This window comes from Peromyscus leucopus, chromosome 1, assembly GCF_004664715.2.
Source record: "Peromyscus leucopus breed LL Stock chromosome 1, UCI_PerLeu_2.1, whole genome shotgun sequence".
In the NCBI taxonomy this organism is placed as follows: domain Eukaryota; kingdom Metazoa; phylum Chordata; class Mammalia; order Rodentia; family Cricetidae; genus Peromyscus; species Peromyscus leucopus.
The window spans coordinates 139,445,821-139,460,001 of NC_051063.1; the positions used below are offsets into that span (position 1 = coordinate 139,445,821).

Consider the following 14,181-nt stretch of genomic DNA (forward strand, 5'->3'; position numbering starts at 1 on the left):
CCTGTAAATGAGCACCGGGACAGCTCAGTCTAGAAGTTCAGCAATGGAAAGCCACGGCATCTGTCGAGGGTCACCAAACTTCCGGAAGCCTATTACCCAACCTGATGTAATAAAGCAGGTGTCCCCAATTCCTCAGGCATCCCCTTCTCTCTCCCTTCTGCTCTCTAAAAGTAGGTGAAAAGAGGGGAATGCGGGGGGGGGGCGGAGAGGAGGGGGGAGACAGTGGGGGAGAGGCAGGGGGAGAACAGGAGCGAGGTTCACCTTGGAAGAGCCCTACTCCAAATTGTCCCTCCACCTCTGAGTAACTGTGTAAGCCACCTCTCTCTTGAATGTTACCTCGTCTGTGAAGTGGGCATAAAAATTAATTCCGCGGAAGGTGGTCGGAACTCAGAGGGACAATGCTGGTGTCAACTGTGAGTAGAGTAAAGCAATGCAATCTAGGACTTGGGACACACCGAAGAACCTTAAAAGGGGGGAAACCGTTCCTGAAATGTGCACCTGAAAGAACCATATGCGCGCGCCCGCCCCCGGGATCCCACCCTCGCAGGGAGAGCAGAACGGCGAGCGCGTCTGGCGGGAGCGCGCCAAGACCGAGCACCTGTGCGCACAGGTGGGGCCGGCGCGCGGGGGCAGCAGCATGGCGACACGGCGACACGACCCGCAGAGCCAGCTGAGCCAGGGGCAGGGTGACACGACCCACCTGAAGACGCGCAGCAGCAGGCAGGCGATGAGCAGCGCGCTGAAGGCGCACGCCACGATCACCGCCGCCTTCAGCGTGGGCAGGTCACGCAGCAGGCTGGAGAGACGGGTCACCACAGCGTCGCCGCTGCTGTTGGAGCCGCCCCCGCCCGCCACGCCAGATCCCAACCGGGTGACATTCCCGGGGCTGGGCGGAGGCCGGTGCTCCGCTTCGGGCTGTGAGGCCGAGGCGGACTCGGCTCTGCGAGCGAGGACGGCGGGCGCGGCCAGGAGAGCGAGCAGCAGCAGCAGCGGCGGCCGCGGCGGCGGCGGCAGGGCGCTCATGGTGCGCTGTGCGCACGGTGCCGAGGTCTGCGTCCCCGAAGCCTGAGCCCGGGAGGCTTGCACCCAGGAGGGCTGCGCCCCGGAGGCTTGCACCCCGGAGGCCTGCGCCGGGGGGCTCCCGCGGCCGAGGCGGCTGCGCGGTGCTCGGCAGGAAGCTGCAGAGCCCGGAAGAACCCGCGCCGCCGCCGCCGCCGCCGCCGCCGCAGCCACCAACACGTTGCACCGAGTCATTCGACGGGCTTCGGCCCCGCGTGGGCGGGGCAGACCTCAGCTGGGTCCCCGCTGCGCTCCGCCCCTGGGTGGCCCCAGGCTGATCGGGACCTGAGACCCCACGGAGAAATCCTAACGGCCTGGCTCACTCCGCTCCAAGCCGTACGTATGCTGAGCGGCTTGTGCGCTTTCTCATTCAATTCAGCAGCCCCCACCTAGAAACAGGTATTCTCTGGTCCTCATTAGTTGATTTAGCACGCTGAGAGCCAGCTCACAGCAGCCCCGATTTCCCACCTGGTGAACTAGTTTTCTGCGTTCCCACCTTTGGAAGTATTAGCACCTTCTCCAGACCAGCCTGAAGTTTCAAACTCCGATTGTCGTGCTGTCTCCGGTCTATCTATAAACTAAATGATGCTGGAGTGGAAAACAGCTATGATACTCTTCTGGGAGACCAGGAACTGAAGCAGTACTGAGTGCGTTCCTGAAACAGACCCCAGCTCGATCTGGAAGGCACTCCCTAATGATTGGTAAATATCTAAACACGTAAAACAAGAATCAAGAGACTTTGAACACCTCATTTCTGGTCCTGCTAGAGACGGACAAATGTAATGATGTCGTCATTATCTATATCTGCATAACCAAACTTCCATGATTACCCAAAAACTTAGTCGCTCACAACAGCCCACATATATTATCTCAGACCCAAGCGTATCTGGGTGCTCCAGTTTCAAGGTGTCTTATGATCTTAAGCTTAAGATCTCCCAAGGTTCACCTGGAGGAGGATCTGTCCCTGGGCTCAGTCGGCTTCTCCTGGGAGATTCAGCTCTTCACAGGCTATGAGACCAGAACCTCCATTCCCCGCCACCTGTCTGTCAGAAGCTGTCCTGAGTTCTCTCTTTGGAGACTCTCGAACAGAGCATTCGGCATCTTCAAAGCATTCAAGCCCGGTTAGTAATTAAGTCAGCGAGCAGGAGAGAAGACAATTCTATAAAACTTAATCGCAGATATGACATTCCCCACCCTTTTTCCTGAACTAATTCATTAGAAGCGTGACTCGGCTCTCATTCACACTTGAGGAAAAGAGACTGTGCAGTGCTGTAAACACCAGGAAGCTGGGGGCATGAGGGCCACCCAACAGCTGTCTGCCATATACAGTGTGATGAATTTTTATTTGCCGAGGCGGGGGTGGGGGGTGGGGGGGGGTTGAGGTGAGGGGGGAGAACAACATTCAGATTCCCAGAAGTCATTGCCCACAAGGCACTATGTGTAATGTGTGTTTGCAAGCATGCTACAGAGATGAGAGATAACAATAGATCATTTGCTCAGCATGATGGCGCATGCCTTTAATCCCAGCACTGTGGAGGCAGAGGCAGGCAGATCTGTATGGGTCCGATGCCATCCTGGTCTACATAGTGAGTTCCAGGATAGCCAGAGCTACATGGTAAGACCCAGACCTGTGGTGGTATTGTGTTCCCCAAAATATTGTGTACTCTAATAAATTTATCTGGGGGTCAGAGAACAGACAGCCACTAGATACAAAGGCTAGAAAATGGTGGCACTCACACCTTTAATCCTAGCATTCCAGAGATAGAAATCCCTCTGGATCTCTGTGAGTTCAAGGCCACATTGGAAATAGCCAAGCATGGTGACACACGCCTTTAATCCCAGAAAGCCAGCCTTTAATCCCAGGGAGTGGTGGTAGAAAGCAAAAAGATATATAAGGCGTGAGGACCAGAAACTAGAGGCATTTGGCTGGTTAAGCATGTGGCTGGTTAAGCTTCAGGCTTTCGAGCAGCACAGTTCAGCTGAGATTCATTCTGGATGAGGACACAGAAGCTTCCAGTCTGAGGAAACAGGACCAGCTGAGGAATTGGCAAGGTGAGATAGCTGTGGCTTGTTCTGTCTCTCTGATCTACCAACATGGACCCCAATAACTGGCCTCAGGTTTGATTTTATTAATAAGAACTTTTAAGATTCCTGCTACATCTGGCGCCCAACGTTCGTGTTACGAATTCATGAAAAAGCTGTTTGCCTGTGGCCTTGTGAGCCCCAGCTCAGGCCCAAGCTACACTCAGCCAGTTGTGGCGGCGCACGCCGGTAGGATTTACTGATGAAGGCAGAGGCAGGAGGATCGCCTCGGGTTTGATTTTATTAATAAGAACTTTTAAGATTCCTGCTACACAGACCCCTTCCCCCACCCCCCCCAAAAAAAGTAAGAAAGAAAATAAAAAATCATATGGTTGAGAGTCTTCATTTTCATATCAAAATATACATAGAAAACTCCCAAAAGATCTGGGTGTAAGGTTCATAATTCCCCAGCCACCTTCTCTAAAACAAGCTTCAGGTACCACAGCCTTGTAATCTGTTACTTAGAAGAAATTCCGACATAGTAGAGCACAGGTGTGCCCAAGTTAAAGCCTCTCAATGAGGATAGAAGTTAACCATTGGGTGGTCTTGGCCAGAAAGGATTTAACCAGTGAATAGCAGGTTTTTAATATTTAATACGAGTAACAGGGCTGAGCACAATAAGGTCACTGAGGAAATCCACACGAAGAGGGAAACAGTCTAGAGAAATGGAACTCCAAAGAACCTTGGTCCAGTTCCCGGCACCCACATGTGGTGGCTCCACAACTCCAGTTCCCAGGGGATCCAGCACCCTCTTCTGGCCTCCCCAGGCACTGCACACAGGTGGTATACAGAGAAGCAGGCACATAAACCTACACATATAAATATCAGCATCCTCTCCTTTTGCCATAATCTATGTGCTGTAGATGTGATTATTTGACATTGACTTAACTAACACTAAGAATACAGAAAGCATAAACATTAACCTACTTTAATAAAGTGGCATTCTAGGATCTTTCATTCTCCCTATTTAAGGTTCACTTATAAATTACCTCATATTAGAATCTCTGAAGCATTTTGATACAAATAACTGTGAACAATGGCCTTTTTAATTCTATTTAAATAAATATGTTTTTCATTTATTTTACATATGGACCGAAGTTTCCCCTCCCTCCTCTCCTCCCAGTCCCCCCTTCCCATCTACCCTCCTCTCCTTCCACTCCTCCTCCATCTCCATTCAGAAAGGGACAGGCCTCCCATGGGTTTGAACAAAGCATGGCACATCAAGTTGAGGCAGGACCCAGCTCCTCCCCTTGCATCAAGGCTGGGCAAGGTAATCCAACATGGGGAACAGGTTCCCAAAAGGCAGCTAAACACCAGAAACAGGTCCCGATCTCACTGCAAGAAGTCTTACAAAGAGACTGAGCTATACAACTGTCACACACGTGCAGAGGGCCTAGGTTGGTCTCATGGAGGCTCCCAACTATTGGTCCAGAGTCCATGAGCTCCCATGAGCTCAGGTCAGCTGCCTCTGTGGGTTCCTCCATCATGACCTTGACCCCCCCTGGCTCATACAATCCCTCTTCTCCCAAGACTCTGGGAGTTCAGCCCAGTGCTTGACTGTGGATCTCTGCATCTGCTTCCATCTGTTCCTGGATAGAGTATCCCTGACGACTGTTAGGGTAGTCACCAATCTGATTACAGTAGATGGTCAGTTCAGGCACCCTCTCCACTATTCCTAGGAGTCTTAGCTGGGGGTATCCTTGTGGATTCCTGGGGGGTTCCCTAGTGCCAAGTTTCTCTCTAAACCCAAAATGCCCCGCCCGTCCCGCCTCCAACTTGCCTCCCGCTCCCAGCCCACCCAACCGGCTCCCTCAAGTTCATATCCCTCTATCCCACTCCTCACCCCCAGTTTACCCAGGAGATCTCTTCTATTTTCCCTTCCCAGGGAAATCCATGTGTCCCTCTTTGGGCCCTCCCTGTTATCTAGCTTCTCTGGGGCTATGGGTTGTAGGTTGGTTAGCCTATTCCTCTACTCCTAATACCCACTTATGAGTGAGTGCCTGCTATGTGAACAATGGCCTTTTTAACATGGGAAATTAGTAGCAGGCAATAGCGACCAACTAAAGTTGATATCAAGTCAAGGGTTACTGGACACAGAGTAGGCTGCCTCCAAGACTACTGTCCTTAGAGCAGACATTGTAGAAACATTGTCTGTGGATGACTGGGGCTCCTCACAGTCTTTCGGGGAATCTTCAAGATGAGAAATAACTCTAGAATGATGCTGAGAAGGGATTTTCCTTTTTCACCGAGTTGACATTGGTGCCAGTGACAGCGGGACTCAAGGCGAGTTCTGCCTGTGCCAGGTGTCATCTCCAAAGCCATGCTCTGCAGACACTGACACCCCCAACCTCACTTCAGAATTCCCTTGATATAACCTTGAAGTCATTAAACCTTGACTCTGGGGAGCAGGCCATGTTATCATCCTCTGTGGTAAGACAGGAAGAATCAATAAATCACTTCTGTCTCATGCTGAGAACTGGCAGCAGACTTGAGGAAAAGCAAGCATGCAGTTCTTGGAGCGACAAACCAAATGGCCATTTTTTTTGTTGTTGTTTTTCTTGGAACAGCATTTGTCATCAAAGAATGACTGACAGACTTCAGAGTGGGTCTTTGGCAGGCAGTGTCTCAAAAATGAACAAAAAACGAGCCTGTCGCTTCAAGGAAGCCAGCTGATGGTACTGTGGCCAGTGATAAAATCCAGGATTTCAAGCGAAACACGAGAAACTTTAGAAGCCTTGTCAATTAGGATGCTTTATGCTGTGAGTCGGACAGTTGTCCAGTGCCTCAAAACTTTTCTGAGGATGGAAGAATTTAAAAGTGTAAGCCCCGCCTCCACCTCTTACTCCTTCCACCCCTCACTCCCTTCTCTCTCCCTCCCTTTCTGAGACAAATAATCCATGTAGCACAGACTGGTTTCCAACTTTGAATTTCCCCACCTCCATCTCCTAAGTATTGGGATTACAGTTGTGTACCACAGTGCCTGAATTCTTTTTTACATGTTTTTCAGTTTTTAGATTTATTTACTTTTTGTGTCTGAGGGTGTTAGTTGTATGTATGTACATGTACCATGGGCATGCTTGGTACCCATGGAGGGCAGAAGAGGGCTTCGTATAACCTGGGACTGGGGTAAACCACCATGTGGATCCTGAGAAACGAACGCAGATCCGCGGCCAGAGCATCAGTGCTCTTAACTGCTGAGCGACTGCTCCAGCTCCTTTTTGTATATGTCACAGTTTATAACTCTATCCTGCAGGAACTCCTCCTAAGTACCAAATTACAAGACCATGGCATCCAAAGTGTATGCCTTAGAGGCTGTGAGATCATGGGTGTTTTATAGGGAAATATGTCAAAATTTGGAAGGTCTGCTTAGATCAGCGAACTAATTTTTCCTGAGCGGCAGATGCACGTAGTTAGAAATTATTGGTGAGTGAAGGTCCATTAAAACTGCAGAACAGATCAGTGGGTACATATGTGCCTGGAAGGGAACCAAGCTTTTGTACGGATGCTAGAAAAGTGCTCTACCACTGATCAGCCCCAGCCCAGACCAATGGGGTCTCAGTTACTGTTGTTTTGCTGTGAAGAAACAGCAGGACCAAGGCAGCTTGTTGAAGAAAGCATGTAATTGGGGGCCTGGTTAAAGTCTCAGAGGGTTAGTCCATAATCGTCATGCTGGGGTCCATGGTGGCAGGTAGGCATGCACTGGAGCAGTAGCTGAAAGCTTGCATCTGGTCTTGCACAAGATGGAGGCAGAAAGAGGGAAAGAAAGAGAGACTGGGCAAAGCATGAGCTTTTGAAACCTCAAAGGCCCAGTAACACACTTCCAACAAGGCCACGCCTACTCCAACAAGGCCATACCTCCTAATCCTTCCTAAACAGTCTTTCAACCAAGCATTCAAATGAGACTATTCAAATATGAGATTACAGAGGTCATTCTCATTCAAATCACTGCAAGTTCAATCCTCAAATTCTACAGTGGAAGAAGAGAGAATCCACTTCTAAAGGTTATTCTCTTATCTCTGCGTGCATGCTGTAGCATGCACACACACACAGAGAGGAGGGGGGAGAGAGAGAAAGAAACTTTTCAAAATCTTTTTAACAAATTCCATTGCATGTATATACCATTTTTCTTTATCCATACATCAGTTGGTGTCTAAGTTGGTCCCAATTCCTACTTTTGTGAACGGTATAGCAATGAACATGGATGTTGGAATGCAATAGACCTAGAGTCCTCTGGGTCTGTGCACACTAGTGCTGCAGCTGGGTTATATGGTAGTTCTATTTGTAGGTTAGTTTGCTTGGTGGTGGTGGTGGTGGTGGTGGTGGTGGTGGTGGTGGTGGTGGTGGTGGTGGTAGTGGTGGTGGTGGTGGTTGTTGTTTGAGAAACCTCCATGCTCATTTCCATAGTGAACACACAAGAATACACTCCCACCTGCTATGAACTAGAGTTCCTCTTTCCCCGTATCCTCAACACTATCTGTTCTCATTTGCTCCCTTGATGTTACCATTCTCACTGGGGTGAGATGGAGCCTCAGAGTAGTTTAAATTTGCATTTCCCTGCTAGCTAATGGTGTTAAACACAATTTTAACTATTTATTGGCCATTTTTGTTTCTTCATTTTTGAGAATTATCTGTTCAGTTTATTATCCCACTTATCGGTAGGAAGATGTGAAGGTGTTGGTTTTGGTTTTGTCTTTATATAGTCTAGCCATCAGCCCCTTGTCTGAAGTACAGCCAGCAAGTATTTCCCCCATTCTGTGAGCTCGCTCTCTGGTTGTTTCCTTTGCTGTACAGAAGCCTTTAACTTCACGTAATCCCACTTGTTTTGGTTTATGTACTATGCTATTAGTTATTAGCAGAAAGGTTTTGCCTCTGTCTAGATCTTGAAGTGTTTCCTGCATGATTCCTGCTAGAACTTTCAGTGTTTCCCCCTCTGTATTAAAGCCCTTGGTCCATTTCAAGTTGTTTTTTTTTTTTTACATTTTTATTAGATATATTCATTTTATTTATTTACGTGAGCATTTTGTCTGTATGTGTTACGTATGTCTACCACGTGCATGTTTAGTATCCATAAAGGTCAGGAGAGAGGATCTGATCCCTCATTACATGAATGACTGTGAATCACACCATGTGGGTGCTGGGAATTGAACCCAGGTCCCCTGCAAGAGTAAGTGCTTTTTTAAAAATTATTGTTAGTTTTATTTATTTTACTGTCTTATGTTTATGAATGTGTTTCTTGCATGCATGTATGTGTGCCTGCTGGATTCCTATGGAACTGGGACTGTGGATAGCTGTGAGCCACTATGTGGGTGCTGGGAATCAGACTGGGTCTTCTGCAAGAGCAGGAAGTGCTCTTAACTGTGGAGCCATCTCGCTAGCCCCTGGGAGTGATTGTTATGCATGCTAAAAGATACAGATTTCATTTCGTTCTTTTGCTGATGGATACCCAGTTTTCCTAGCACCGTGCGTTTAAGACGCTCTCTTATTTTCCAAGGTAAGTTATTGATCCATTTGTCAAAACCTGGTGGCTGTAGTGCAGCCATGAGGGTTTATTTCTAAAGTCTTCTATTCTATTCCATAAGACAGATTTGGGGTTTTGGTTTTGGTTTTGGTTTGGTGGTGGTGTTTGATTTGGGAGTTTGGGTTTTTTATTTTTGATTTGTTTGTTTTGTTGTTTTTTTAATAGTTTTACTATATAGCTCTTCTGGCCTGGAACTCACTATATAGGTCAGGCTGGCCTCAAACACACAGAGATCCATCCGCTTCCACCTCCCAAGTACCAAAATTAAAGGCATGCGCCACCACTGCCCAACCTGAGACAGATAGAGTGTGATGAATCAAAATATAAAACATTTATGATGTGTTCTAGTTTTTTAGATTGTAACTACCCTCTAAGAAATTCCTTGTGCATTTTCATACTGTATCAAAGAAGAATGTCACAACCATCTGAAAAGACTAAAAAAAGTTTGTCCTTTTTACAACTATGTATCTCAACAACTTCCTTTTATTCTTGTTGTTTCAAAACAACAAGTCACAACAGATTAAATGCAAAAGCAAATATGAGAATCCAACCATTTTCCATGGAGCCAAATAATAAAGAAGATATTTGCAGAAAGACATGTCAAGTAAAGTCATACTTGTCTGCAGTTTTTGTTGGTGAAAAGTAGTTGGTTTTTTTTTTTTTTTTTTTTTTTGAAAAATGTATTATTGATGTTAATGCTTATCTTGGTTACTTTTCTACTGCTGTGAAGATACAACATGACCAAGACAACTTATTAAAAAAAAAAAAGAGCATTTTACTAGGTTCTTGCTTATAGTTGTATGGTCCTCATGGGAGCAGAGTGACAGGCAAGCAGATATGGTGCTGGAGCAGTAGCTGAGAACTTACTTACATCTGATCCACAAGCCTGAGGCAGAGAGAGAGCTGGAATGGTGTGGGCTTTTGAAACCTCAAAGCCTACTCCAATGACACACCTCCTCCATCAAGGTCACACCTCCTAATCCTTCCCAAACAGTTCCACGAAATGGGGACCAAGTATTCAAACATATGTGGCTGTGGGGGCTATTCTCATTCAAACCACCACATGTTATATTAGTACAGTAACACATTTTAATGAGTTAATAAACATTTTAAGGACTTAATGTGTTTTAATTTCTTTTTCTATTCTCCCCCTTTGGTTTGTTATTGTTCCTTTGTTCTTGAGACAGGGTCTCTGTAGCTTGGGCTGTCCTCAAACTCATGGCATGTCTCCTGCCTCAATCTCCCAAGTAGTGAGATGATAAATACAAATTAGAATACTGTCAATATTAATATGTAAACCCACATGAGCAAAAACTCTTAGAGGGCCTGAATATTCCTGTTGGCTTTGGGTTTGTGTTTTAATAGAGTCTTGCTGTATAACTCAGGCCAATGGAAGGCAAGGTACAGTGGCACACAATGGATTATAAGCATGTAATCCAGCACTTGGCAACCAAAGGCAAGAACATCAAAACTTGAGGACAACTGGTCTACAGAGTTAGTTCAAGGCCAGCCTGAGCTACTGTATTGGTTATTTTTCTCATCACTGTGACCAATTACATGACAGAAGCCACTTAACCAAAGGAAGATTTATCTTGGTGTCTCGTTTAGAGGCTATAAGCCACTGTGGAAGGGCAGTCATGGCTGCTGGCTCTGAGATCATGGAAATGGGAGTTCACAGTGATGGTGTGTCTTTAATGATGCTAATCCCTTTAAATCCCCTCACTGTCCCATCAGGAAGTTTCAGTTGACTCTATTTATGTCCGTGAAAACTGCATGGGTTTTTTTAATTCTTCTGTGCTGCTTATTCCTGAGTCTCACTGTAAGCCTTACTCAAAGCAACTAACAACCGTACTACACCCAAAATGCTATCATCTTGAAATTCCTCCCACCAATTTAATTAATCTACTGCTGATGTACTATTATAATTTAATTGTTCTACTACTTCTGAATTCGGTCTCACTCAGATTCTCAGAACGTGAGAAAAATGAGACAGAATCTTTGTCAGAATGTGATATAAATATTATGTGGTCCAGTTCCCAATAGAGTCCATATCTCCAGTTGAAATCTCACGGGTATAGGTGTTACTGTCCACTTTTCTATTCTGGTCTTCTGAACTCCCACCAGAGTTACAACTCCAGACTCTTCCAAAATCCTCCCTTAAACCAGTTCCAAAGGCCCAAGAACAACTTAGTTGGGTTTAGTCACACCAGTGACCTTATTCCTTGGTCACTAACGAGACAGTGGATTTGCTGTCACCAACAGAGTTCTAGTCTTGCCCTCTCCTATCTAGAGACTCCTCTGGCCCATCTATTTGTTCCACACAATCTTCCATAAAGTTCTGTAAGCCTTGGAGGAGGATATGGATGTCTGGTCATTGTTTCTCTGCTTATGCTAACTATTGGGTCTCATCCTATAAGACACTCTGACCAAAGCCACTTGAAGAAAATAGTGGTTGCTCTATCATCCAGGGTCTTCCAGGCAGGAATTCCAGACAGTCTTGTTTTGTGAAGCTCCTGAGTCTTATGAGCCTATTTTCTCCCTCCTGAAAAGAATGTTTCTTCCTCTCTCTCTCTCTCTCTCTCTCTCTCTCTCTCTCTCTCTCTCTCTATCTATCTATATCTATATCTATATCTCCTTTGTATTAGTCAGGATTCTCTAGAGTAGCAGAACTTACAGAATGGGATTTATTAGAATGACCTTACAGGCTATGGTCTAGCTAATCCAACAACGGCTGACTATGAATGGAAAGTCCAGGCTGGATATAGACATCAGCCTTCAGTACATACTGGAGTCCCAAGGAAGTAGACTCTAATGCCAGTGAAGGAATGGACTTGTTAGCAAGGTGAGAGCAAACAGATAAAGAAGAAAAGCTTCTTTCTTCCATGTCCTTACAGAGCAGTGGTTCTCAACCTTCCTAAAGCTGTGACCCTTTAATACAGTTCCTCATGTTGTAGTGACCCCCAACCACAAAATTATTTTCACTGTTACTTTATAACTATAATTTTGCCCTTGTTATGAATTATAATGTAAATATCTATGTTTTCCAATAGTCTTAGATGGTCAGGTGGTGGTGGTGGTGGTGGTGGTGGTGGTGGTGGTGGTGGTGGTGCACGCCTTTAATCCAATAGTCTTAGGCAACCCCTGTGAAAGGATCATTCAACCTCCAAAAGGATCACAACTGACAAGTTGAGAACCACTGTTAATATAAGCTTCTGTCAGAATGCATGGCCCAGATTAAAGGTGTGTATTCCCACCCCAAGATCCCAATTAAAGGCATGTGTCTTTCTGCCTCAATATCTGGATCTAAGGCATATGTGTGTCTTCTTACCTCAAATGTCCATAATAGAAGTGCATCCACTCGCTTCAAAACAAGCAAAAAATCTCTCACAGCTGTGCCCTCCATTTCCGGATTGGAGTTCATTCCAGATGTAGTCAAGTTAACAACCAAGAATAACCATCACACCATTGTAGGGTTTTTTTTCCCCTTGTATTAAAAATAGATTTTTTTTTTCTCATACACTATATTCCTCACTCTGTTCCCCATCTCCCCTCCTTAGATCCACCTCCTTTCTGTCTCTCATTAGAAAACAAAGAGCCCTCTAATGGATAATAATAAAATATAATAAGACAAAAACTAACAAGTCAGAGTAGGATAAAACAAACAGAAGGGCCCAAGAAAAGAGACAAGAAACAGTTATATATAAATGCAGAGATAGATTTATTCACACATTCAGGAACCCCATAAAAACACAAAAATGGAGCCATAATATATACACAAAGGACCTATACTATAAAAATAGAAATAAAAAATAAATGTAAGAAAAGGCCCTGACAAGACAGTATAAGAGAAGAAACTTCCAAAGATACTGTGGAGTTCATTTTCTCTTGACTGTCTACTGCTGGGCAGGCAGCCTGCACTTAAAAGGAGTTTGTTTCTCCCCCCCACCTCCCCCCCCCCATGAGTCTCCCTTGAAGAAAACTAAATTTTCATTTACAGGTGGTTATCAGTTGGAGATCGATTCTGGGTTAAGGGTGGGGGCATGTGTCTACTTTTCCTTTCAGCTCTAGGGCCCCATCTGGTGCAGACCCATGCAGGCCCTGTGCATGCTGCCACAGTCTCTGAGCATTCATATGTGCATCGGGCCAATCACGCTGTGTTTAGAAGGCTTTGCTTCCTTGGTGCCCTCCATCCCCTCTGGCTCTTAGTCTTTGCTCCCCTCTTCCACATAGTTCCTTGAGCCCTGAAGGGAGGAATTTGATGGAGACATCCCAACTAGGACTGAGTGTTCTGAGGTCTCTCTCACTCTCTACATACTGTCGGGCTGCGGGTCTCTGTATTTGTTCCCCTCTGCTGCAGAAGGAAGCGTCCCTGGCGATGGCTGAGCAATGTACTGATCTATGAGTACAGCAAAATGTCATTAGGAGTCATTTTTATTGCTACATTCCTTTAGTAGAATAGTAGTTTGGTTTTCCCTTAGGTCCCTTGGCCTTCTAGTCTCAGGGTTTTGATCACACAGCAGCAGCAGCCATGTGTTTGATCTCATGGATTGGGTCTTAAATCAAATCAGATATTAGCTGGTTACTCCCACTAGCTCTGTGCCACCATTGCACCGGTGTGTCTTCAGCCAGAAGACCATTGTAGATTGAGGAGTTTGTTGCTGGGTTGGTGTTTAGCCTTCTCCTTTGGTAGTGCACAGAGTACCTTCCAATACCAAGAACACTAGTCATAGGGGTGAAGTCACGAGATAGGCACAAGCTCGACTTCTCTAGGTTCAATGAGTTGTGTAGGTGTTGTCTTCAGCAACAGGGCCTTGCCAACAGCCTGGAGAGCAACCTATAGCCTTGCCAACAGCCTGGTTATTTGGATGGTTATTTCCCATGGGACCCCTTTGGCCAACAACTCAATTAGATGTGACCCATTCCTTGTACTGGAACCTTCATTTGGTGACAAGAGATATCCAGGAAGGTCTCTGTCTCCCCCATTATGTAGTTATTTCATTTAGATCACTGTGGTAGTTTGGATGTGATTGGCCCCCCACAATCTCATAGGGAGTTGTTCTATTAGGAGGTATGGCTTTGTTGGAATAGGTATGGCCTTGTTGGAGGGAGCATGTCACTGTGGGGCAGGCTTTGAGGTTTCCTATGATCAGCATACTGCACAGTGTCTCAGTCCACTTCCTGATGCCTATAAGATTAGGACTCTCAGCTACTATTCCAGCACCATGTCTGCCTGCATGCCACCATGCTCCCCCACCATGATGATGATGGACTGAACCTCTGAAACTGTAAGCGAGCCACTCCAATTAAATGTTTTTGTTTACAAGAGTTGCCATAGTCATGGTGTCTCTTCACAGCAATAGAAGCCCTAACTAAAACACCTCTAGTGTGGGATTATTTATTGCCTGTGTTTTCATGGATATAGCTAACTTCCTCAGGTTGGAGTTTTCCTTCTAGTACCTTCTGTAGATCTGGGTTTGTGGATATTGACTCTGTTTCCTGCATGTATTGTTTTGTTTGCTTGT

General features: G+C 45.9%; 1 protein-coding gene across 1 annotated transcript in view; it reads right to left on the reverse strand.

Annotated features, from left to right (window-relative positions):
- The window catches only part of Fam174b (family with sequence similarity 174 member B), a 44,025-nt gene extending 42,825 nt beyond the window's left edge, over positions 1–1,200 (reverse strand). The window contains exon 1 of the mRNA XM_028893296.2: positions 701–1,200. Within this exon, the coding sequence (XP_028749129.1) occupies positions 701–1,023 (323 nt within the window). The 5' untranslated portion in view covers positions 1,024–1,200. The remainder of the gene's footprint in view (positions 1–700) is intronic.
- Between the last annotated feature and the right edge of the window lie 12,981 nt (positions 1,201–14,181).